The sequence below is a fragment of the Drosophila sulfurigaster genome, chromosome X, assembly GCF_023558435.1.
Source record: "Drosophila sulfurigaster albostrigata strain 15112-1811.04 chromosome X, ASM2355843v2, whole genome shotgun sequence".
In the NCBI taxonomy this organism is placed as follows: Eukaryota; Metazoa; Arthropoda; class Insecta; order Diptera; family Drosophilidae; genus Drosophila; species Drosophila sulfurigaster.
Genome location: NC_084885.1, coordinates 2,334,390 through 2,358,922, shown reverse-complemented (window position 1 = coordinate 2,358,922; position 24,533 = coordinate 2,334,390). Strand labels below are relative to the sequence as shown.

At 38.5% G+C, this 24,533-nt stretch overlaps 5 protein-coding genes across 10 annotated transcripts in view; 2 read left to right on the top strand and 3 right to left on the bottom strand.

Annotated features, from left to right (window-relative positions):
* The first annotated feature begins 7,128 nt into the window (after positions 1-7,128).
* On the top strand, positions 7,129-8,470 carry LOC133848421 (uncharacterized). The gene is made up of 3 exons (XM_062283975.1): positions 7,129-7,565; positions 7,623-7,991; positions 8,054-8,470. The coding sequence occupies exons 1-3, from the start codon at positions 7,401-7,403 to the stop codon at positions 8,456-8,458; spliced, it is 939 nt and encodes a 312-aa protein (XP_062139959.1). The 5' UTR covers positions 7,129-7,400; the 3' UTR covers positions 8,459-8,470.
* A 76-nt stretch (positions 8,471-8,546) lies between these two features.
* Positions 8,547-10,366, top strand: LOC133848419 (uncharacterized). The gene is given in 5 exon segments (XM_062283974.1): positions 8,547-9,421; positions 9,423-9,636; positions 9,697-9,742; positions 9,745-9,895; positions 9,950-10,366. Coding segments are annotated over 5 exon segments (1,413 nt in total). The 5' UTR covers positions 8,547-8,702; the 3' UTR covers positions 10,233-10,366.
* Positions 10,367-13,999: 3,633 nt separating this feature from the next.
* On the bottom strand, positions 14,000-15,764 carry LOC133848454 (uncharacterized). The gene is made up of 3 exons (XM_062284018.1): positions 14,662-15,764; positions 14,402-14,601; positions 14,000-14,347 (listed from the first exon to the last, which is right to left on the bottom strand). The coding sequence occupies exons 1-3, from the start codon at positions 15,625-15,627 to the stop codon at positions 14,065-14,067; spliced, it is 1,449 nt and encodes a 482-aa protein (XP_062140002.1). The 5' UTR covers positions 15,628-15,764; the 3' UTR covers positions 14,000-14,064.
* A 77-nt stretch (positions 15,765-15,841) lies between these two features.
* Positions 15,842-19,482, bottom strand: LOC133848455 (putative gustatory receptor 2a). The gene is made up of 4 exons (XM_062284019.1): positions 17,416-19,482; positions 17,268-17,358; positions 16,001-16,125; positions 15,842-15,947 (listed from the first exon to the last, which is right to left on the bottom strand). The coding sequence occupies exons 1-4, from the start codon at positions 18,394-18,396 to the stop codon at positions 15,858-15,860; spliced, it is 1,287 nt and encodes a 428-aa protein (XP_062140003.1). The 5' UTR covers positions 18,397-19,482; the 3' UTR covers positions 15,842-15,857.
* A 336-nt stretch (positions 19,483-19,818) lies between these two features.
* Positions 19,819-24,533, bottom strand: part of LOC133848657 (microtubule-associated protein futsch) — a 72,954-nt gene continuing 68,239 nt past the window's right edge. For all 6 annotated transcript variants that reach the window (XM_062284301.1, XM_062284305.1, XM_062284306.1 and 3 more), the window contains one exon: positions 19,819-24,498. In XM_062284301.1, coding sequence (XP_062140285.1) covers positions 24,329-24,498 — 170 coding nt within the window. In that variant the 3' untranslated portion in view covers positions 19,819-24,328. The remainder of the gene's footprint in view (positions 24,499-24,533) is intronic.

Here is a 24,533-nt window from a genome sequence, read left to right as displayed (position 1 = left end):
TTGTGTGTATGTGTCCTATGTTTAAATGGGCGTACGTGTGTGTGTATGAGTGTGTGTGTGTGTGTTTCACATGCTCTCGCATCGTAATGGCCACAGATGTTGTTATGGCAAAAGTTCGTACGTGAGGGTCGAGCCGAGAACGACATCCTTTGGCTTTGGCTTTGCGTCGCGTCGCTTCGCGTCCTTTTTGCCAGCTAGCCGTTCGTTTGCTGTTGCTATTGCTGTTACTGTTGTTGGCCGTTGGTCCTGGGTCGTTTGTACATATTGCATCAAAGAAAAGTTGTGCTGTGAAAAATAAAGCATGAAAGTCCTGCACAAGGACACACACTCGCACACACACACACACAGACGACCACACGCAGTCGCAATGCAAATAATAATAAAAACTGGGCTGACAAAATCGTTTCCTTGACTATGCCAGAGACGCCATGGACAACGCACAAGGATCTGACTGTCACACACACACACACACACAAGCACTCACACACGCATACACACATACAAACACAAGTCTGTTTCACTGTGTGTGTGTATGCGTTGAGTATTCGGGCATAAGCATGCACACAATACTCTCAATCCCCCACGTGCAGAGTCCCAACTTCAGCCCCCTTCCCTTTAACTCCCATCCCATCCCATCCCATCCGTCCCCTTCTCTTTCCCCACCTTTGTCTCTGGCTCCGACTGCGATGCCTCGGCTTCAGTTCCAGCTCAGACATTGGCGTTTATCAAGTCAAGACGCGGAAATTGGCTGCCATTTCGATCTGCCTCACAGAATCCTTTCGCTAACACACACACACACAGACACACACTCTGGCACACCCAAAGCGGAGCAGGATAATGTTGTTTAAGCATAACTGATAGCCTTGGTCAGAGTTTTGGTCATAGCAGCCAGCCAACATTAGAGTCAATGCCGAATAATATGCCCCATCAATTGAGATCATTTGCTTAAGCAGCGCGTTAAGAGCTGCGAGCTCAAAAATAAGTTCAATGAACCAAAAGGATTTATTTTACAGTTTAATTAAAGTTTCATATGTTCTTTTTTGTTATTTATTCGATTGCATCGAGATGTGTTCTGAAGGTACCGATTAAATCACATATAGAAAACTTAATTAGAGAACTCCGATTGCATTTTTATAATAATTGTAACAAAGTTTCTCTGTTCGATTGCAGTTTTCTGGTTACTATTCCGGATAGAGTTTCAATCTTATTTGGGGCTGATGCTCAATCAAACTCAACGTCCAAGTGCTGCTCCGAACCCGCAAATTTCGTTGAGGCACAAAAACCGCAATCTCCAACCCAAAAGCACCGCAACACAACACACACCAGAGGGAGTAACAGGGGGTGTGTGTGTGTGTAGTTGGAGGGCCACATCAACGGGATCTGTGGAAAAATATTAGTTCTGTCAAAATAAATTTATTTGAGTAATGTAATCCCATTTTGCGGTCTTGACACACATACGCATGCGATTCTTTAAAAAATTTTTAGCCACCAGGAAGTAACTCGACCGCACAGAAGCCCCCGCCCCTCCCCCTCGGTTCTTTCGCCCACATCCCCCAAGGAGGCCACCCTAGACAGTGCCACGCCTATTCATTCTTCACATTTGCCCAGCGTCTGACATCGTTTCATTTTTTCGCTTTTCGGTCACATATCGCATCAAGCTGAATATGAATGCGATAAATCTGTTCGTGATTGTTTTTGCCGTCGCCGTCGTCGTCGTCGTCTTCGTCGCACATGTTGCGAGCAGAGAGCAGAGAAAGGGAGCTCAACCCCCCAGCCAAGGGCGCAGGCTGGTCTATCGTCTCTGGTCTACGACAAGGTGTCCAAACGCTGTTTTGCTTCGTGGAGTGCGTAAAAAATGCCAACGGAATTCGCTAATCCAGCCAAGAAGACGTCGAGATGACGAAGTTGGGTGCATAGATGAAGGCAAAGGGGGAAAGCGGGGAATGGGGAGAATAGGAAATTGGGTGGTTGCGCATTTCAGTTTCCCTTTATTACACTATATTCGCTGGGCTAGGCTCGATTACGGACACATGTATGCCGCTTTTTTCTGGGCTTGGGTTTGGGTTTGGGTTTGGCATGTAAACGCAATACACAAGCCTATGACCAGGTGGCTGTGGATGGGCAATAATGGGTGGTACGATGGTGGGGGGATTGAGGGTTGGAGTTGGGGATTTGTCGCTCTGGTCTTCTGGCTGCGCTGACTGCTGCTGTGACTGCTGATGATGACAATGTGTTCTGACAGCTTTGTGGCTGTGATTGCAAAAAATGAGAGACGATGACGAGAAAAGAACAAGAAATTGCAAATTTTTTGACACACACGCTGTGTGTGCGTTGAGTATAGTACAACAACAACAACAGCAATCGTGTAATGTAATATAGTCAAAGTCGTAGTCTGAGTTGGTTTTCACTCCGAACGTGTCGATGCCAACAACGTTGATGCGTGTGCGTGCAATGGCCCTTGTGCAAAGCGAGGCGGGAGGAGGAGTAGGGAAGTGTGTGTGCGTGTGTGTGAGTATTTGTCACCGTGCCAAAGCTGGCTAAAGTTGAGTTGTGATTCGAGAACAAACATTGATGAGGCCAAATTTCTGTGATTCGTCATCTAAATAGGTTTTATTCCAGCACTGTGATGCGTGTAAGTGTAATACGCACACTACAAACGACCAACGACCAACGACCAACAACCAACCCAACCACCCACCCACCCATTCACAATACAAAAAACACTCATGTGAAATTACAACGCATTACATGCACACACATTTACCCACTGCAATTTCAGGCAGCTGGCACATAAAATTAGTTCAAATACAAATTGTAAATCTGCAAAGAATTCAGCGGACTCAAAATTTAAGAAAGAGTGGCTCAACGCTTGAAATAAATATACTGTAAAGGAATATTCTTTTGTTTTGTAGTAAACTATACAAATACAACACAACTGAAAACTCCAGCTTTATATTTAATTAAGTAAAATACCTAGTTACAAAAATGTTAAAGCAAATACTTAAACATAAAATTTGAGGAAAAATTTTCGACTCAAAATAGTTTTAAAATTGTACAACAAAAAATCAATAATAGTTTAAAATATTTTTATTTTATCAAATAGTTTTTCCTTAAAAATCAGAATAAACATATTATATAATATCTCTTATATAATATACTAACCTTCTACCCATATCGGTTATAAAAAATGGAAGCCACGTGAGCTAAGCAATTACATCTGTACAATTCTGAGCCTAAGTACCGTAAGCAAGTGAGGTAATCTCTTGAGTATACACCCAATGCTATCCTTGGTATATCGATATACTATTGCATTGAATTTATACCATTATACCTGATCTTTCAACCACAGCCACTAAAACCTGATTGCAATATGAATTTATCTCTTAAATAATTTATAAAATTCTATAACATCGTAACCAAAATTATGTAGTTATTATTGTATATAAAAATTCGTGACTATAGCTTAGAGCCGGTAATGGGCCTAGCAAAAATCTGAAATATACTTGATCTGCGTACAAAACTAACAAGTGCTCATATATTAGTCTCTTATGTCACTGTGATCTAGTTGTTCATACGGACGGACGGACAGACAAACAAACGGACGGACATTGCGGACGTTGGCACTGATTAAGTATATATTATATATGTATGCATTGTGGGGTCGGAGTGCCTCCTTCTGTTTATTATAAGCATTTGATGGAGACGCAAAAATATAATACCCTCATATATTATGGTTACGTGTATCATAAATTTAAGCATTCGAATAATTTGTTTAAATATTTGCTATCATAAAATATTAAATGAACCAAACTGACTCGAAATACTCCAAAAACTTTTATTTTTTCATAAATTTCTTGATTATTCCCCGCAGAGACATACATACGAGATGTCTCCAACTTAAAATTTGCACGTTATCTTATATTTTTAAGAAATTCGCGCCTAGTTAGGGAAGACTTTAATTCGACCATCTTGTAAATGTGTCAGCTCACGAAGCATAAATATTTTGAAATACCAGAAATTATTATATTTACTACTTTCACAAATTTAATGGGAAAAGTATTACAAACACAGACGCAAAATGTTTCTTTTTAATATATTAATAAATTCAAATGTGCCATTTCTTAACGCGATAAATTGTCATGCTCAGCTGACAAAAATGAGTGCAAATACGATAAGAGCTATCGACATAAACAGCTGTGACTTTGAATTGTGACGCCATCTTAGTTCTCGAGATTTTTCTTCGAAATTCGAAATCAGCTGAATGCCATGGGTTCAAGTCCCTGCTTGCAAGGTTTTCAATTTTTGCACTGCTTGACATATTCGAATATGTGTCTTGGTCAAGAACCCACCCTTGCAACTGAACGAAGAAACTCAACGAACAAAAATGTCCTGGCTAAGCTGAACCCCAAAAAATGTCCGTTTCATTCAAAATGACGACTGTCTATAAAGAAAAGCCAGACTGAGTGCTTCCAATTCATTTAAATTTATTTTTAATAGTTAATTTATATTTTTTGTCATCACACAATCACTGAAAATAAATAAAAAATAAACTTTTAAGAAATTATGCAAAATATATACGAATTATATTTTTTAAGTAGGATTTGTAGCTGAAGTCTGAGTAATGATTAAAAAATTCTTATCCATGAACATTCCATTGACTACGAATCGAAATTTTGATGACGGAAATTTTATTGAAAGTTGATCGATGCATTTGAAGTATTGAAGAGAAATGGATCGCTTGATATGACTTCACCAGCGTACTGTCAAATTCTTTTAAATTTGGAGTTGCGTTGCATCCTTTTCGTTTCAATAAAAGTTATTGAGGAATAACCACGTCGAATATATCCTATTTATCCTTGTCTTTCATTCTGATCTTATCCGAGAATATTCGCAAGCCGAAATCGAACAATTGCTTAATAAATAATTGACGTACTTGTGGCACTCGGCGCACAAATAAAAAATCTGCATGATAACAGCTGGATATTCAATCTCGATGTTTAGATAATCGGGCGTTGGCGAATTTGAGATTTGGCGAATTTTATCGGGGTAGAGGCTAAAGAAATTAGGAACAAAAGCCCGGACGATGAACAAAGGTGCCTTCAAATCCATCCACAACTTCTACGAATCCAGCCCAGCGTCCATAGATAATTCAACTAAGTCTATGAATTGAGTTAAATGGTTCAAATTTGCGTATTTGGTAAGCATCGCAAAGAGGTTGTCATATTCAATTTTATGATCGGACTCCGTTGAGTTGCACTTGGGAGGATTTTCGCTATAACGGCAGCCCTGGAAGAAGATTTCCATAAGACTTGGAACAAGTGTTACAATGCCAAAGTTGGTTAAGGAAGCTGTAATAGTGCTAAAAGTAGTAAAAAAAACGAGAGTATTTTGTAGCAAAAGGTCCACGCTCCGACAGCTGACTCGATGGTACTTCGGGACCTGCAAACACCGTGCCTATCTTCATAAAGTAAAAGACTGCAACACTGCGGTGTCTGTTGTGGGCAACGGTACTTTGCAGCAGCCCGCATAGAGGAGAGCCTTCACCTTGGCATTGAGTAATGAATTCTGTTGCACATACTGCACCCGACCCAAATTGGCCTCGCTGGCCTCCTGTTGCAGTTCTCTTCAGCAACATTGGATTATTGATGAGCGAAAACGTGCGACACAGAATGATCCAACATTTGCTCAAAGGTGCAAACACGCAGGCAGTTGCGATGTACACATGTAGATGTTAAGCGGTGAAATATATACATATTTGTATAATTGCTGACAGCCAGTTGGTTGATCAAATTGGGTATTTCACACAGCAGATGCGCCTCCTCATTCAGCAGCATGACCTTCACAGACCGCACCTAGAGATAATCATGTTCCGACTGCTCGATCAGATTGGCAATCGGTATTTTGGTCGCTCACAAGCAAGCAATGTCGGGTTTCAAGGACTGCGCCAAACTTCTCCATCAATTTCCTTAAGCCGCTGTTGCTAGCTTCTACGATGTAACGAATGAAATTGTCAAATAATAAATGCTGCCACTAAATGCTCATTTTATGGCGCATGGTTTCAGCGGTCAAGCAAACCATAATCTCCGGAATCTGCCTCATATGCGCAATGATATTATTCTACACCTGCCATCATGTCCTGGAAATGCGTCAGATATTGCGAAGCCCGATTCAGAGCTTCAGAGTCACAATTAATGTAGTCGTCAGCACATTAACCATCTAGATCGACACGGGATCGTTCATTAAATTAAAGAAAACGCAAAGAAAAATCTTTGATTTGACTGTGATTGTAAGTAAAAATAAATCAATTGTTTACAATCGATAATGTGTTTGGCTATTAAAAAAGTTTTCCAGTTATAACTACATATGAAAAACGGAAAGAAAGAGTGACCAAAGTAAAAACTAAAATACAGGCTGAGAAATCTAGTCAATATATTTAAACTATCGTTTGTTACAAAAATCGTCTTTCTTCGATGAACTAAATCACATTATTTCTTGTGAACTTTATAAAAATTAAATTGTCTTGGAAAATATTTTAAACACGAGTTCGTTTGTTCAGGCTTAGCTGTATAAAAATATCGATACTATCGATTGAGGAAGGTGTGTGAACCTCAAGTCTGCCGATTTTATATATGTACGATCAAATTTGAGTACTATTCAACCGAGAAGAAGGGAATTTCTTAACCATTTTCTAAACTACCTGATTGGTAGTATAATCAGTATAATCTGGCAATACTATTTACAAAATTAGTATTGAATTAGCAAAACTAATTAATCGATATCGATGAACTACAAGGGCTGAAGTTCTATGTGAGAATTTATGTAAGAAAATATATTCCTATATTATACATTGATGTACATATTTACAATTTAATCTGCAGTGCAGATCAATTATCTCTTAGGATTAACAATTACAGATAAATACACATGAATATATCGTGTATATAGAAGAAGAACCTAGTTATGGGCCAGGCCCCAATCCTACAAAAATTGTTTACGATATGATATATTGTTATTATTGTAAAATTTTATTATTATTATCAATAAAATGAAAAAAAAAATAAGCACGAGGTCTTCTGGCGGTCAATTATCTAATCGAGTACTCGCGAAAACTATTCTTAAAAATTGTTTGGATGAAAATTGTAATAAATCAACAGCAGCAATTAGTTCAATTTAAATGAAATATCAAAGGAAACTACGTGAATTTCATCGAACAGTGTTACCACATCTCTTTGCGAGTGAATAAGCTGCAACGATGAAATTGACGCTATCTAACACTAGGACACGCTTTACAACACTGATCAAGTGCCATATTTCAAATTTCCGCAGCTTTTCTGCGTAACAAGCGTGCAAAATAGAACACAATAAGTACCCAAATGTAAAAGCGTTGGATTATTATAAAAATGTCGCAAAATGCATTAGACAAGTATCCAAAAACGACAATTGCTCAGCTCTTTGACATGAGCATCAAACCATATCTATGCTGGCAAAATTTTCAAACCGTTTTCAGCCTTTCTCCGTTGAGAAAACGTGTGCGCATTGATATTGAAAAATATCCAGCATATGTGGTATGAGTTACATGTGTGAATAGGTATTTGTAATAATAATAAACTGTTTATTCATAGGTTTATTGTTTTTTGGCCCATGCTAGCCGCAAGAATCTGAGTGCCGAGGAAATGGCGACACTACAAACTTTGGCCTGTATGGTATATATGTTGCCCGATATTGACCCCGATATACGCATATCACGCAATAATCTGATGTATAGAGCTTTCCAGTCGAGTTCTTCGCTCGAACCGATGCTCATCCATTACTTTACCGACAATCTAGTGAATCTCTTCCAGCAGATAAGTAACAGCACTGAATGCATGTTGAACATTGCCACCTTCATCTCTCGCGAGACTTCCTTAGGACTCGCGGTGGCCGTTTGTTTGATGTGGAGCATTATTTTTCGCAGCAACGGAAGCGACGTGGAGATACATCAATTCCACGATGTAAGTTTCTATAATAGAAGTTTGTCACTCCAATCGAATAGTTATTCCTCGCTTTCTCGCAGTTGACTGAACTTATCGGGATACTGTCAACGCTACGCATCGAAGACGTTAAGCCGCGCATGTTCTATAATTTAATGCACTCAATTGGCTCTCTGCTGCACTTGACGCTGTGCAACAAGTGGCAGGAATTGTTCAGGGCACACGGTTATCCAGCCAACTACTTTCGATTGCGGGCACAGGACGCACGCAGGTTGCAGGCATGGGTGGAGAAAGCCGATCACTACTATCGCGGACACACAAAGCTAATTGGCCATCGCATCCGCAATGAGGCATCCAAGGTGATGGGCTCTCTGCAGTATCTAGAGTCAAACTCGTCTGAATGGTGCCTCATCTGTCACAGTCGCTCTACCTATGGTGTCTGTGTGCTGGGACAGATCAACAATCGCTTCGACTGCACCAAAGTGTAGACATATAGACAGTATGTAGTTGTATTACCAAAAGCACAAAAAATAAACATCGACGAGGCATTGTCGCCGGGTCCAATTTGACATCTGAACTTTTGAGTTGGGTTCACTTCAAACTGAAAATACGTAAAACTGTATACTTAACAATTAGGTATTTAAGTAAAACGTGCTTATTTTGAAAACATCTAGGGCAATAAGCCGTAGATATTAAATTGCAGTGCAAGTGATCATTGCAAGCACCCACAACATGGATGGTGTTCAGGACAACGACTCTGCAAAGGAGCGAAACCCAGATGAAAAGAACTCAATCCTCGACTCCTCTGCCTCAATTGTTGAACTCATAAAGTTCATAAGCCACACCAAAATTGAGTCATGTGGTCAAACCACAAACAGTGAGGAAGCAATGGCCAGCTCCTCGTTCGGCATTTCATCGTCGGTTGCAAGCATCGACGAAAGTTCCTGCAGCTTGGTAGCTGTGAGCCAGCGCAACGAATTAGCCAAGCTGCTGATGCGACTGGGAGGCGAAGAGGGCGACGGCGATGCCAACCAAATAGTCATAGAGCTTCTGAACTCAAAGAAGCAAGCTGAGCGGGCCACCTCGGTAACAGAGCGAGTCTCCGAAAACCTGCTCCTCGTGCTGCGCAGCCAGACTCTCGCCGAGGCTGGCATCATTATGGGCAACGAGCGTTATCGCTCCTTCAAGTGTGTCCTGCAGAACTATGCAAAGCTGTATGCGGCAAAGAGGTTCATTGAGAAGCTTCCCATGCTGGGACTATCCCCTCAATCACAATCACAGTCGCAGTTGCAGTCGTCAGTTCAGTCTCAGTTCCTGTTTCCATTACAGCCACAGGCACACGAGATAAAAAACAATGATGATCAGAACAAACAGACGCAGGCATTGACTCGTATGGTCGCCGATGAGGTGCTGCAGATTCCAGAACTACTGCGCCAACTCTGGGACTCGCTAGAAAATGGAGTTCTTCAACGAGGACACTGCCTACAAAGTCTACTTGGAGGCGCGTCGTCATCCACAAGCCAAGATCCTACGCGAACTGATGCTCACTCGCATATCGCGTGTCTACCTTTGCATTGTCAGCTCCGCTTCCTTTCTGGATTTCAGCGAGCACGAACTAATCCACATGCTCAACAACTGCTACCTCAGTGTCAATTCCGAAATAGAGGTATTGGTAGTTGATCCCTCAATATCCCTTTCCCATTGTCAACTTTCTCTTCGCTTGCAGATATTCCTCTCTGTTATCCTTTGGCTGGAACATAATTGGTACGAGCGCAAAACTGTGCAGAACGTGTCCTGGGTGGAGTTCGCTTCGGCCTGATGCCCACCTGGTATCTCCACACTCTTGACAGAACCAATCGCTGTAGTCACTTCGCCAGGGTTATCGCTTGTGCTGGCGTCAAAGCGGTGTTGGAAAAGGGACTTGAGTAAGCTAATAATAGTTCCCATCGGCATTCGGCTCATCTGGCGTCTATTCACAGCGATGCCTTAGCTCTGCGCTCCAAGCATTTACGCAATTCTAACTTGTCCGATCCGGAGAGTCCTTTGCCACGTGACTGGGTTGCTGATCCCGAGTGTGGTCATCATCATAAGTGCCATTGCGAGCGTTTCGTTTATCCCACATACGACGTATTCAAGGATTATTTGGCTAGGATCATCAGCTGTGCTCCCAACTACTGGCGCACTCTTCGGCCTGCTCAAGAAGTTTATCGCAAAGAACTCAAGTGTTGTGTGCCCCCCTACCACTCTTCCCGACGGAACTAAGCCTACCGTTGGTATCTGTTGACTAAAATTTGTTCAACAATCACAATAGATTCACTAAATTTAATGTCTTATATGTTTTTGGCACGAATCAACAAATCATTGAAAAGTCTTATTATAGGTAAAAAAAAAACCAAGTACAGTTGTTCACACTCAAACTGAAACTCAAATACTTAAGTTTCGTGGCGTAGAATAAACGAAAAATAATAAGCTTGACTTAATGTTGATTTGTTACATTATTTGACCTAACAGTTTATAAGTAAATAACCAGATGATACCTTTTATTCATTACTTTATTCACAAATTACTATAAATACTAGTCTTAAGCAAATAAATGCTTCATAAGCTTTATTATTGTCTTCTGCTGCCACACAGAATATCCTTTATTATTTTGACAGTTGATGTAACAACAGAGATCGCTTTTAAGGCAACAGAATGCTTGTTTAATAAATATAACTTGAAATAAATTGGTAACATTATTATTGCACACTTTACGTCTGTTTAATAAAATGATCTGTTTGTAATATGGTATGATGATGAAAAGGCTTTTATTGTTAGCTACTTCTAGGTTCTTTATTTGTTTAAAGAACTTTAAAAAATAAAATAAAAAATAAAATTAAATAAAATAGGGCTAGATTTTAGCTTCCATAAACTTGCAGTCTCTATAAAGAGCTTCCACATTTTCCTCTTCTGTTCATTTTGCAATGGAAGAAACTTTCAAAATAACTCAAATGGTTTCAAGTTTTAAAGTTATTACAAACAATCGATTATTAATTGGCATGTTATTACTGTTAGTACTGTTGTTAGTACTGACCTCGTACTCGTCGAGTATGGGCGGATGCAATTGCCGCCAGGCTACGGAGCAGACGCTCGCCTGGCATGGACGGCATCACTGGAGTGATCTTCAAGAAGGTCCGCAGGTCAGTAGCAAGTCGCCCTGCATCGTCGCTGCCATGACGGCAAGCATTCTGTAGCCGCCGCCTCAATCTACTGACCTCTCGACGCTTCGAACTAAGGACGGCATTCCACTTTCCGAACGGTTCTCGGCTGCGTGCGTTTAAATATCATACATGGTCGCCTACACTGTGTACCAGGGCGTTGCAGACACCTGGACATCAATGGACATATCCGTGTAGTCCTGCGAAAATTCCTCAAACTTGCATATCAGCTCACCACGGAACGACTGCCAAAGCACATTGGAGAGGTTTCAGGACGGAAAAGGAGCATCGCTCTCGACTGTGTCTCTGGAGCCTCGCGTCACCTCAACACAGATCATGTTGTGGTCACTGAGGTCCCACTCATCCATTCTCCGGTCATAAGTCGCCCACATAGACGCAGCTTCGTTGGCAATGGTGACGTCGATATTACTCTATCCGCAGTGATTATTGAACGTGTACAAAGCATACCGGCTCGGGATCCTTGGGTCCACTCAGTCAGCAGCTCACCGTGTTGGTGGTTCAAGTCGCCGGAGGACGCTCGAGCGATTTACTGAACTATGTTACATGGGAGACATTGCGTTCGCATCCAAGCTAAAGATAACCGGATTGCTACCAGCAAGTAGTAGCACGGAAAATAAGTGCGCAAGGCACGGCTCCAACTTAGTATTGTATTGGAAATATACGGAAGTAGGGAAGATTAAGCCAAATCTTCCAGTGACACTCACGCATAAGCCAAAGTCCGTGTTAAGCGACTCAATAGGCATGCAGTTGGCATCCGGGTCGTCCAAAAAGATGGCAGCCTTCGAACGCCGATCAGAAAACACACGCATCCCGGACGAAATGACCGTAATGTGAACATGTGGTAGGAGTCTCGCACCCGAACTCCCTGCATTGACGGCATTCCTCGCTTTTCAAGCGGCATTGCGAAACCATTGTTTTCTAAACAATATTTGTATAGTCTTAGAGAAAGATCGAATAACAAGCGTAATTTTAAAGCTAGAGCTGCGAATTTTGGTGTATACAATAGCAACTATATATATATATATTTATGATTTGCGATCAGATAAAAATTGTGAAAGTTATTAAAGAAATACTTTTGTATGGGCAAAAACGCCTACTTATGTACTAGAAGTCTGAGTTGCTTTGGCCGACAATCTGGTACATTGTGCCGTCTATGATATATTTTGAATGTGGTACTATATCGATATAACAAATATACCGTTTGGTATATTTTTAGTATTTCTTTTTTAGAAATTTTTACGTCTACCGTGGCGTTTTCAAAACGTTTTTGCGCTTAAAGTTTTACCCAGAGGCTAAAAGAGTTTTACGTCAATCCCTTTTCACTATGTGACCAAAGGATCTCTGTTCAAGAAGTTAGCACAATACTACATATAGATACATATTTATAACAGAATAAATAATTATTAATAAATTTAACTTTTTTATTATTGTTGTATATTTTTGGGACATATTCTGAATACATGGTGCACAATAATTAGAAAATGTGCAAGCTGCCTGTATTAATGTAAGAACAACGCACACAGATTACTTCCTTCGTTTTGTCGTTGTCAATGGCGGATTTCAATCTCATGCTCCAAACATTGAGTAGCAGTTCTTTCGCAGGTGGTGACATCAATGCCAAACACCCCTGATGAGAAACCGAATGACCTGTAGTTGAGGTTGCATCCTACATGAGGCCACTCTACGAGGAACATATTAAGCTCTTGCTACTTGGGAGACAACTTTGTATTCAGACAGCTCACAATCTAATCCTCTCCACTAGACTTTTACTCTATTTAATGAATGGAATCCCTCATGAAAATCGTTCTATTAAAATGCTCTACGAACTCTCCTCTGACCACTTACATCTAGTTCTTACACTATATCATTTAACACAGCGCAAAGCAAGTTATGCTCGTCCTTGGCTTCTGTGTAGATGACTGAATTTGAACGCAGAGTTAACCAAAATATTGAAATAAACAGTCCAACTGACAATGCGCAACATTAGAGAAACTACAGACACTAACATTTTTATACTAACTAAGGAAATATAATTTTTAACAATTTCAAATTTTGGATGCCTTCTCTGAGCTATGAGCTTAGTTTTATAAAAATAAAAGGCCAATATAATATATTATTTGAAAAAAAAAAAATAAATAAAATAAATCAAATTCATGGCCACGCTTACTTTCATGAAATATTAACCTTTGGAAATATGGTATAACCCTAGGTAAAATCTTGAGTTGTTTCTGAGTTATTAATTAATGCCACAAAAACTATGCAAATTCCCCCTAGTGCAGCGCAACGAAATAAATCCATGCTCATCGTTCATGCAACCTGCGACTAAACTTCGATATGAGCAGGAACTCTGGAGTTCCAACCGAAGCGCTCGGATCTTCTGTGGTTCCAATAATGCTGCTGAAAATTAACCTAATTAGCTTCAATACGAGAAGTATCGACATATGTATAATATAATGTGGTTAGTAATGGTATTAATGGATTCGCATAAAGCAATAGCAGAAGCATATGTTGGGTATCGATGAATTTAGATCGTCCTTGCGATAACAAACCATAGATAGCGCCACTAAGCCATTCGTTGGGTTTCTTTTAATTCATTTTGAGAGTGCTTTTGATTGATAAGAGTGAAGCTAGTTTAAAATTATATATTTTCGAAATGGCTATCGAAAAATGTGCATTATAAATAACATAAGTATTTGGAACCAATATTTACAAATTAATTATATCATTCCTCCCTCATGAGAACAGCTTTATATAATGAACATAATTTATGTTTTCAAACTTTTAATGAAACACTTTAAAATAATTTGCATTTAAGCACGCCAAAACAGTGAAACATAAAATTTAGCACTATTGTAATCGGTAAGACCTGGGTATCCTTAATTCCGTCGGGAAGATTGGTAGGGGGACACACAGCACTTGAGTTCCTTGCGATAGACTTCTTGAGCAGGCCGAAGAGTGCGCCAGTAGTTGGGGGCACAGCTGATGATCCTAGCCAAATAATCCTTGAATACGTCGTATGTGGGATAAACGAAACGCTCGCAATGGCACTTATGATGATGACCACACTCGGGATCAGCAACCCAGTCACGTGGCAAAGGACTCTCCGGATCGGACAAGTTAGAATTGCGTAAATGCTTGGAGCGCAGAGCTAAGGCATCGCTGTGAATAGACGCCAGATGAGCCGAATGCCGATGGGAACTATTATTAGCTTACTCAAGTCCCTTTTCCAACACCGCTTTGACGCCAGCACAAGCGATAACCCTGGCGAAGTGACTACAGCGATTGGTTCTGTCAAGAGTGTGGAGATACCAGGTGGGCATCAGGCCGAAGCGAACTCCACCCAGGACACGTTCTGCACAGTTTTTGCGCTCGTACCAATTATGTTCCAGCCAAAGGATAACAGAGAGGAATATCTGCAAGCGAAGAGAAAGTTGGCAATGGGAAAGGGATATTGAGGGATCAACTACCAATACCTCTATTTCGGAATTGACACTGAGGTAGCAGTTGTTGAGCATGTGGATTAGTTCGTGCTCGCTGAAATCCAGAAAGGAAGCGGAGCTGACAATGCAGAGGTAGACACGCGATATGCGAGTGAGCATCAGTTCGCGTAGGATCTTGGCTTGTGGATGACGGCGCGCCTCCAAGTAGACTTTGTAGGCAGTGTCCTCGTTGAAGAACTCCATTTTCTCTAGCGAGTCCCAGAGTTGGCGCAGTAGTTCTGGAATCTGCAGCACCTCATCGGCGACCATACGAGTCAATGCCTGCGTCTGTTTGTTCTGATCATCATTGTTTTTTATCTCGTGTGCCTGTGGCTGTAATGGAAACAGGAACTGAGACTGAACTGACGACTGCAACTGCGACTGTGATTGTGATTGAGGGGATAGTCCCAGCATGGGAAGCTTCTCAATGAACCTCTTTGCCGCATACAGCTTTGCATAGTTCTGCAGGACACACTTGAAGGAGCGATAGCGCTCGTTGCCAGTAATGATGCCAGCCTCGGCGAGAGTCTGGCTGCGCAGCACGAGGAGCAGGTTTTCGGAGACTCGCTCTGTTACCGAGGTGGCCCGCTCAGCTTGCTTCTTTGAGTTCAGAAGCTCTATGACTATTTGGTTGGCATCGCCGTCGCCTTCTTCACCTCCCAGTCGCATCAGCAGCTTGGCGAACTCGCTGCTAGCAGCCGACGATGAAATGGTGAACGAGGAGCTAGATATCGGCATCTCGATGTCCCGTATGCAAATGCTAATCCTCTGATTACTTGGACTTCCTAATGGCTCGTTTCGATTGACGTTGGGAATTTCTCGTAGAAATTCAAATAGATCTTCATCGCTGCTTAGCTCATCGATAGATGGCATCGGTACTGCTGGTTTGGGTGTATGAACGAGCGTCTTTTCGTCGTCTGTGGTAGGTTCTTTTCCGGGATCCTTGTTGCCACACTCCATATTGTTATTCCGAGAGCTTCAAGTTAATGAATTATGCGGGAGATGTCCAATGTGGAAAACCTATTACTAATAGTAACTTACTTGTTTCGAAATGAATTCGTATTTGGGAGACTAAGTTCTTTAGATATTTACTACACATGAGCACAATGACTACTAAGTTAATACAATACATAAATTAGAAATATTTTAAATTTGTTTTTATCTCGCTCGCTTTATTCTTACTGTCCAATTTATGCGCCATCTGATGCATTGCTGAAGCTAATCTCGCTCATATGAAACTGTATTAGAATGATGAGATACGTTGTGGTAGCTCCTACGATCTGTAAGCAGTTTTCCATAAATTCAGAATACTTAAGCGACCACGCCCACTTACCGTATAGAGCAGCGTGCAGTCCACATTGAAGAATCCGGCGGCGCTGAAGCAGAGACGTTGATGCAGCAGTTGCAGCGAAAACTGTGTGATCTGTAAAAGGAGCTTATTACGAACAAGTAAGAAAGCTACACTCGAGTGTGATCGACTGTGATATCCCCTACGCATTTTGAATAAATGCAAAGTAGTGCAGTATTATTCTCAAAATATACCAAAATAATATATCGAAAAAAATACATAAAATCTTCTTGTGACTGTATTTGGTATAGCGATATACCATAGAGTACAAAATATACCAAACAGCCAACTACACAACATCAGATTGTATATCCATGGAGACTATAGTTGTTATTACATGCACGAACAAGTGAAAAGGCTTGACTGCGAGATACCCGATACAAATTTTGAATAACTACAATAACATACCAAATTAATATACCAAACAAGTAAGAAAGCTACAGTCGAGTGTGCTCGACTGTGAGCTACCCGCTACCCATTTTGAATAAAAGCAAAATATTACGGTAATAATCTCAAAATATTAAAAATAAATATGCATCTCGATCGGGATTTGAACTCGAGCACCACCGGGTTGTTAAAAAAAAAAAAGTTTGTACCCGAGCGGATTCGAATAGCGAATACCATTATTATTATTGTATATACCAAAATTCGCACGTCTAGCTTTAATATAACTCTTGTTATTATTGATTTTCAGAAGCGGGAGTGGGCGTGGCAAAAATTTGATCTGCGTGCAAACATAACAAATACTATCGAACAAAAATTATAGCTCTATCTCTTATAGTCTCTGAGATCTAGGTGTTCGTACGGACAGACGGACAGGCGGACATGGCTAGATCATCTCGGCTGTTAACGCTGATCAAGAATATATATACTTTATATGGTCGGAGATGCCTCCTTCTACCTGTTACATACATTTCCTGCCTGCTCAAAGTTATAATACCCATAGGGTAGAGATATATGTGAGACTCTATTTGGTATTTGGTATATATATATACCAAATTGTCAACTACTAGGCATCAGATTGCATGTACCAAAATCGTTCAAATCGCTTAGAAATGACGCTTGTTAATCGGACAGACAGACAGACAGACATATCTATACCGTCTCGACTGTTGACACTTATCAAGAATATATGCACTTTATGGGGTCGAAGATGAATCTTTCTGCCTGTTAAATTAATTTCTTTCATTTCATTCTAATAAATTTCTACCCTATGAGCTGTGGCTATAAAAAGACAGAAGATAGGTTAAACGACAATAGAAGTTGAAGCTTACAAGTGCATTGTGGCTGTCGTTTTGCAGATCGACACGAATGTGATGCAGACTCAAGGCCAAACGAGTGGTCTGCAAATTACAAAATTGTCTATTAAGCAATCACAATTTGCTACGTTTGTTACTCACAAAGTACGCGGCACGTTCACACATTAGGGCCAAGGCCAGCACATTGCCCAGATGCGGAGTTGTCCAAAGAGTGCTGCCCAGAATCTGCATGAAATCATATGGTGATGCAGCGAATTGGCGAAAATTCAAGAAAATCCAATAACAATTCGAGGTGATGGCCAGAAAATCATTGCCCAGATTGAACAGCATCGAGAGGCCATAGCAGCGATTCAAGAGTCCCACCAATAGCCAAAGGCGTTGATACAGAATTCTTGCGGTGATCAGACGTTGCATGCATGCTGCGGCTGCCACCTGCATTTGTAGCGCCTCCTTGATGCACATGCAGGCATATGGTTTCTGTGGATCCGCCTCATTCAGTTGCAGCGACTCCAACAGCTTGTGCAGCAACTCCAGACGCTGGTGGACAATTAGTACGGCCGTATAGATCTGAAAATAACGCAGCCCGCACACAAGCAAGGGCAGCAGATAGCAGATCCAGTAGATGGGAAACTTGTGATCGGGTGAAAACATTTTCGTTACAATGATAAAGCTCTGACTGATAATATAACCGGCGAGCATCCAAAGGCCACGACGTGTCATTTGCTGTCGCAACTTGGCGTTGTCCACATCGATGTGCAGCATGCTGGCAAAATCACGATCAATTTCCCGCAGCTGGGCAAAGAAACGTTGCTGCGTCTGACGCTGCCACAGCGCCTCGAGTAGTGATGTGATGTGTGCCACACGTATCCCCACCAGCTGTATGTAGTCGACGGTGTGGCCAATGTTGCTCGTCTCATTGCCGCCCTCGTCACTCTCATCGCGACTCTCATCGAACAGGCCGTACAAAAGGTAGCCACTGGAGGCGAAGAGAATTACCAGACTGTAGAGCTCGAGCCAACGGAAACGTTGCAGCAGACGAGCAGACGGGTCTACGCGCCACTGCCACAGGTTGCACAGCTGCGAGACACGCAACAGCGGCGCCACCGCATCCAAAATATCCATGGCCACTGCGTGCAAATGATGCAACGCGTATTGTTTTATATTTATGGTGTGTAGATAATGCGTTAATCTAATCAGCTAATTACAATTAAATGTTCATCGATTGGGCCAATTTAGATACTGCAATACAAAGTTGTTCAACTAGTAGTAGTATTCAGTAAGCAGCGTTTGATAGTGACCTGAATATGCCAAGGTCTAATTGCGAACTTGACCTGCGTAGCCAACTCTGGCCAGAGACATGTATTCCTGTCAACTGTTTACCGTTCACTGGTGGCACCTTGCAGAGCAGACACATTTCATCAATCATTATCAACACCATACGAGTATGTTGATGAATTAATCCATTTTAATGTCAACACGCTAAAATGCTGACTACGCATAAATCAAACGTTTAATGGACATTTGGCGGATAAAAAGGCGCGCCATACGACATTGTTTTGAAGGGGCACCAGGTGCAAGCGGGTAAGGAGACTATTTGTATACTCACTATTTTGCATTTAGTACTACACCAATATACCAAACATAGCTTTTGGTATTTTTTTAGTATTTTTGTGGTATATTCGTTTGGTATATTTAGAAATTAATACCGCATTGCTTTTCCTTTATGAAAAGTGATTACGGGGTATCTCACAATTGAGCACACTCGACTGTAGTTTTCTTACTTTCTATACCTTGCAGTGTGTGCAAAGTGAAATAGACGAAGCAAGGTGCCTACAGCTATATTAATTATAATATAATCGACTGGAGATCCTCATCAGTATTGAATATATTTAGCACCTGTTTATTCATTTATCCATATGCTTAATTATTGCTGGATTCGCATGACTTGCTTCGACTAGAGGGAACAAAACTCATAACAGATACACTGGTAAAGAGAGAGATGGACAAAAAAAATGAAATAGAAAGAGAGGTTCGCGTTTTTATAGCCGGTATCCGTTGGGTAGAGGGTTATTATAACTTCAGGAACTATAAGAAATAAATCTTACAGACAAAAGAAGTCATCACGGACACCATAAAATATATATTCTGTCTGTCTGTTCCCGATTGTCCGTATCAACACTTTTCCTCCATATCTCAGAGTCTATAAGAGATAGAGTTATAATTTTGTTTTAGGTGTTTTGTTTTGGAGATAACATACATTTGGATTCTTTCGGTATATTATCATGGTATATTTTCAGAATAATACCGCACTGATTTGCTTTTATTAAAAATAGGTAGCGGGTATTTCGAGCACACTCGACTGCAGCTTTCTCACTTGTGAAACGCTCCAAAATTAAACCTCGAGCCCTGAACGAAGATATGACGTCAAGGGATATACTCATTGAAATAAAACAAGAGGCGACTTTTTCACATAAATACCTTTATTATAATTCATAGACTTTTATTTTTCTTTGGAAATAGTTCTTGAGATAAGCTTGATTTGACTTGTTCATAAAATGTAATACACATATGTATTTTTGTTGTTTTTTTTTTAGTTTTTCTTTACTTTTTTTTTAATATTTATTAAATTTTGCATTCATTCGGATGCTTGTGTGAGTATGTGTGTGTATATGTGTTTTTGTCATTCGCTTTTCCATTCGGTTTGTGCCTGCTTTTCACTTGCAAGTATTTTGCAGCACTTTCTTTGTAGCTTTGTGCTTGCTTTTATATCTTTTATCTTGCAAAATGATTTCATCTACTCATACATATATATTTATACTGAATATACCCCATTGCTTTAGCTCTTTTAGTTTGTATTTGTGTGTATCAGTGTGTGTGTGTAAATGTTTGTGTTTAAATTTGATTTTTTGTATTTCTTTTTTGTATTTTTTTTTTTTAACAATTTTTTGTTTGTTTTGCATGCTTGTTGCTTTTACTAATGATTATATAGTAGTCATATATATGTTTGTGTATGCATATATAATTAAGTATATTTGATTTAAATCGAAGCTGCTAATAGGTAAAAGCAAATTCATATAGCAAATTCAACAAACAAATTTTTCTTTCACGTTTTTCAATATTATCATTTTCATCTTCTTGCGACTTTGTCATTGTCATCGTTTTTCATTTTTTGTTTGGATTTTCTGGATACATTCTCACTTATAAGTACATATATAGGTATTATGTAGGTAATAAGTATATAAGTACTTTTGGATAAGGCAATGGATACATAATATATATTGGATTTCTAAGCTGACAAATAAACATAAGAAACTCAACGCTCTTCTTCACATTCATTTAGTTTGTGTTCAACTTAATTGATTTGGTTTTGAAATATATATATGTATATATATATGTAATTCATTTACTTAGAGCTTATAAGCAAACATTCATACATTCAAGTATATAGTGTATATAGGTTGTTATATGCTTTTTAATATTTTTGTGTGTATAATCTGTATTTAAAGTTTCTTTATTTCGTTCTTATTTTTTCCTTTATTTTAGCGCAAAAGTTTTTGAAAATTAATACTTAAGTTTTGCTCGTTTATTTTGTTAATTTCTGCAATAAGTTTTAGATTTCTCCACAAGTGATTTCTGATTGATTTCACATATTTTGAGAAATCACTTTACGATTTGAGTTTCGTTTTTGAAAATAATACGATTAATCCAATCTCTTGATTTGCTTTTACTTTAAGAGATTTTAATTAAATGAGAAACGTTTAGGTACATTATTCCTCTTAACGTTAGTTCATAAAATGGTTGAATTCAATAGATTTGTTTAAGCAATTATTTTGATTTTAACAAAAAATATTTGTTTCAAAGTTAATTGAATAATTTATAAAAAAGGTTTTAAATGGTATTGATACCATTTTGACTTTGTTTATAACTTTTCTTGAATGCAATTTTATGGTTCATATTTAAAATTTTGTTTATAATTTGTAAATCCCTGTCTAAAGCTGTTTGCTAGTAGTCATCAAATAATTTTGTTTATCACTTTATATCATATACATACATACATAAATATGTAGAGTATTTATTTTGCAGCAGCTTAAATCATATTCCCTTAATTTTTCAAGCACAACTCAAAGCTTACTAAACACAAAGAATAGTATTTTAAAAGAAATAAATTTATCCACAAAAAAAACTATCACATACGCGCTTGAATTCTTTGAAAAGTATTTGCCCATTATTCATAATTTGCTTAAATGGTTTGTATATATTTTTGGTTTTTCGTTTTTTAAATTTTCATCTTAATTATTTGCTTTTTGCTTGTTGCTTATCAAACGTTTTGTAGACTGGACGGTAGCCAGTTGTTTGTCGACTGTTGCGCCTGGTTGTTCTTCTTGTTGTATAAAAAGCAACAGAAAAATATATTTTATTTGTTTATATGTATGTATTGTTTGTTTAAAATGCAAAGAATAATATTTATTGAATTTGTTAATATCTCATACTTGCGCTCTATAAAAATCGGCTTTATATATGTATGTATATCCTAAAAAGTCTGTATGTCAAATATCAATTTGTAATTCAATCAAAAATTGTTATTTAAATATTTTTAAAATTTCCAGTTTCTCAATATAATTATTGATATTTCTTCTTCTTCTTCTTGGACTGTATTCGCTGTGGCATAAATTTTCTTCTGCTGAGTATATTTTTATGAATAATTATTGTTTTTGTTTTTCTTATTTTTTTTTTCAATAATTGCGTGTGCCTGTTCCTTTATTATTTGTGTTGTGTTGTCATTTAAATTTTCTCTTTTATTTTATAGTTTGGTTTCTTTTTGTTTTTTTTTTTTTTTTTTTTTTTTTTTTGGTTTTGAAAATTTGTTATTCTATGACTATGAAAAAGTAAAAAAAATATAGAAAAATAACCTTCATTCACTTTGTGTTCTTTATTTAGTTTTTGTTTCACAATATCTGGTTCAATGACACCCTACCCCAATCCCATGCTAACCCAATCAGACCCTCGTAAACCTTATATAGTAATATCAGCATTAACATCGTCGCTTCATTATCAACATTATCACCAACAACAGCAATCATCATCAGAGCTATCCTCACCTGACTTACATACATATCCACCAACCTTCTTTCTGCTCATAACTTCCAGCAACCATTAAAGAGAGTACAGGTCTCTAAAGATCTGTCCAGCTCTAGCTCAATGACGCTTCCTATTCATTCGAAATCCGCCAGACTTAGGTATTGTTTTCTTTGTTCTATATATGGTAAGTGTTCTCTATATATTTGTGTATGTCAATTTGCGTGTATGAGCTATACGAGATAGAGAGTAGTTTAATTTTGGAATTTTATCAATTATTGTATTATTATTATTTTGTGAGTACATGTATAGTATCTCTGCTGCCAGCTTTAATAACAGATATTATGTATGTGGAACTGAAGTTGAACTTATAAACCCATAACATATGTAAACTTAACTTTCGTTTGTCAATATTTATTTAATATTTATTTAGATTTGTGTTATTTATATTTGTGATATTTAAGACTTTTCGTATTGTTCACTTGTTTGCATTTTGGGGAGGCACATTTATTTAAGGTTGCATTATTATTTACTTGGTTGGTTCATTAGAATTGCTTTAGACTTTTTTTGATTAAAGTACATTTCATATGATTAAATTCATTCATTTTAGCTGTAGTATTTAAATAGTTTATCAATGCTTTAACAATTGCTGTGCATTTTATTTTATCAAGTTTAATTGCATTATTATTTGTAAACAGAACGCAAACAAAAAAACGTATTAAATGAGTAACAAACAAAGAAACATTTCACATTTCACGTGTCATGTTATGATTAGGCGTGTGTATCTGTGTATAAGTGTGTGTTTGTGTTTAATTTATAGCTAAATAAAGACTAGTAAGTAGTAAGTACTATATGATTTAGCCTGCAATCGGCTCTGACATACATAAATACATTCATATTTAGTTATTTACTTTTGCGTGTATATATTTTATTTAAAATTCAAATATATTATATTTTGTTTGAGATTCTTCAATAGTTTTGTCATAAAAGTTTTACTAATACAATAAACATGAATAATATATTTGTAATATACTTCATCGCACTTCCAATTCGCATTTCGCTTTTGGTTTTCCACATAAATATTTTCTTAATGTTTTATTTGTTATACTTATATTTTGTTTTTATTTTTTCGTATCGTTTTCTTATTTTTTGTATATTTTTGCTATGCGGTTTTGAAAACAATTTTGATCTTTGGATTACTATGCAAGGTAGCTTGACGTTTAATGAAAGCAACTGATACATATACGCACTATACAGCAGTACATATAGAAATACATATTTTATTTATTCAGTTTTAGTTTTTTTTTTTCTTTGCAATTTCTTATGTTTTTTTTGGTATCTTTTGTGGCACGTAGCGCTTCTTTGGTAGTTTATAATTCTTGTTTTTTGTTTTATCTTTTCATTCTTGTTGTTTCGATTCGATTTATGCATTTTTCAGTAATTAATGAGTCTCAAATAAATATCGATTAATTACCTTGCTTACTGCATTTTCATTTAGCTGTGAAATAAAAGGGCAAAAAGCGTAAATAGACGGCATTGGCTTAACAAAATGGCGTCATCCCTATGACCCGTTACTCCGCCATATTTCGCTGTTTTGGTTCTTTATTTCCGAGATTGTTTTTTAATCGATTGGTGGCGCACGGCATTTTGCATATTGCATTTTGTTTGTCAAGCATTTGTATGTGTGTTGTTGTTGTTGTTTTCGTTGCTTTGTTTTCATTTTTTCATTTCATGCTGTGTTGTCGTCATCATTAAGCTCAAAACTTGGAAGTCGTCATTGTTGTTGTTGTCAGTTGGTTGCTGTTATTAGCCCTATAAGGTTTACGAGGGCCCATTCAAATCACTGTCAATGTGTTTTTCGTGTTTTTCGTGTTGTGTTTCATTGTATTCTGTATGTGTGTGTGTATTATTGTGGTTCCTTTGTTTTCGTGTTTAGCTTTTAAGTGTCATCGTCGAATGCAATAAACAATCCCGTGGCCTAGAACTCTAAGCGATATGCGGAGCACGAGGTCTCATGATCCTGCAAATTAATTGTGCAACGCGAAGCGGATGGCGACAAGTCGATGCGATGCTTGGCTAGCAGCTCCTCGTTCTCGGCGACCCAATAGCCCAGCACATCAGTGTCATATGTGGGAATGATGGTCACCTCTGCAAAGCGAGTATAATTCGAAATATGAAATCAG

Coding starts and splice junctions, on each gene's coding strand:
- LOC133848421 (XM_062283975.1), top strand. CDS start 7,401: ATGTCGCAAAATGCATTAGACAAGTATCCAAAAACGACAATTGCTCAG. Junction 7,566..7,622: donor AAAAATATCCAGCATATGTG/GTATGAGTTACA, acceptor GTTTATTCATAG/GTTTATTGTTTTTTGGCCCA. Junction 7,992..8,053: donor AGATACATCAATTCCACGAT/GTAAGTTTCTAT, acceptor GCTTTCTCGCAG/TTGACTGAACTTATCGGGAT.
- LOC133848454 (XM_062284018.1), bottom strand. CDS start 15,627: ATGGAGTGTGGCAACAAGGATCCCGGAAAAGAACCTACCACAGACGAC. Junction 14,602..14,661: donor GTGTCAATTCCGAAATAGAG/GTATTGGTAGTT, acceptor CTTCGCTTGCAG/ATATTCCTCTCTGTTATCCT. Junction 14,348..14,401: donor GTGTTGGAAAAGGGACTTGA/GTAAGCTAATAA, acceptor GTCTATTCACAG/CGATGCCTTAGCTCTGCGCT.
- LOC133848455 (XM_062284019.1), bottom strand. CDS start 18,396: ATGGATATTTTGGATGCGGTGGCGCCGCTGTTGCGTGTCTCGCAGCTG. Junction 16,126..17,267: donor AAGCTTCAACTTCTATTGTC/GTTTAACCTATC, acceptor ACTCGAGTGTAG/CTTTCTTACTTGTTCGTAAT. Junction 15,948..16,000: donor ACTGCACGCTGCTCTATACG/GTAAGTGGGCGT, acceptor AACTGCTTACAG/ATCGTAGGAGCTACCACAAC.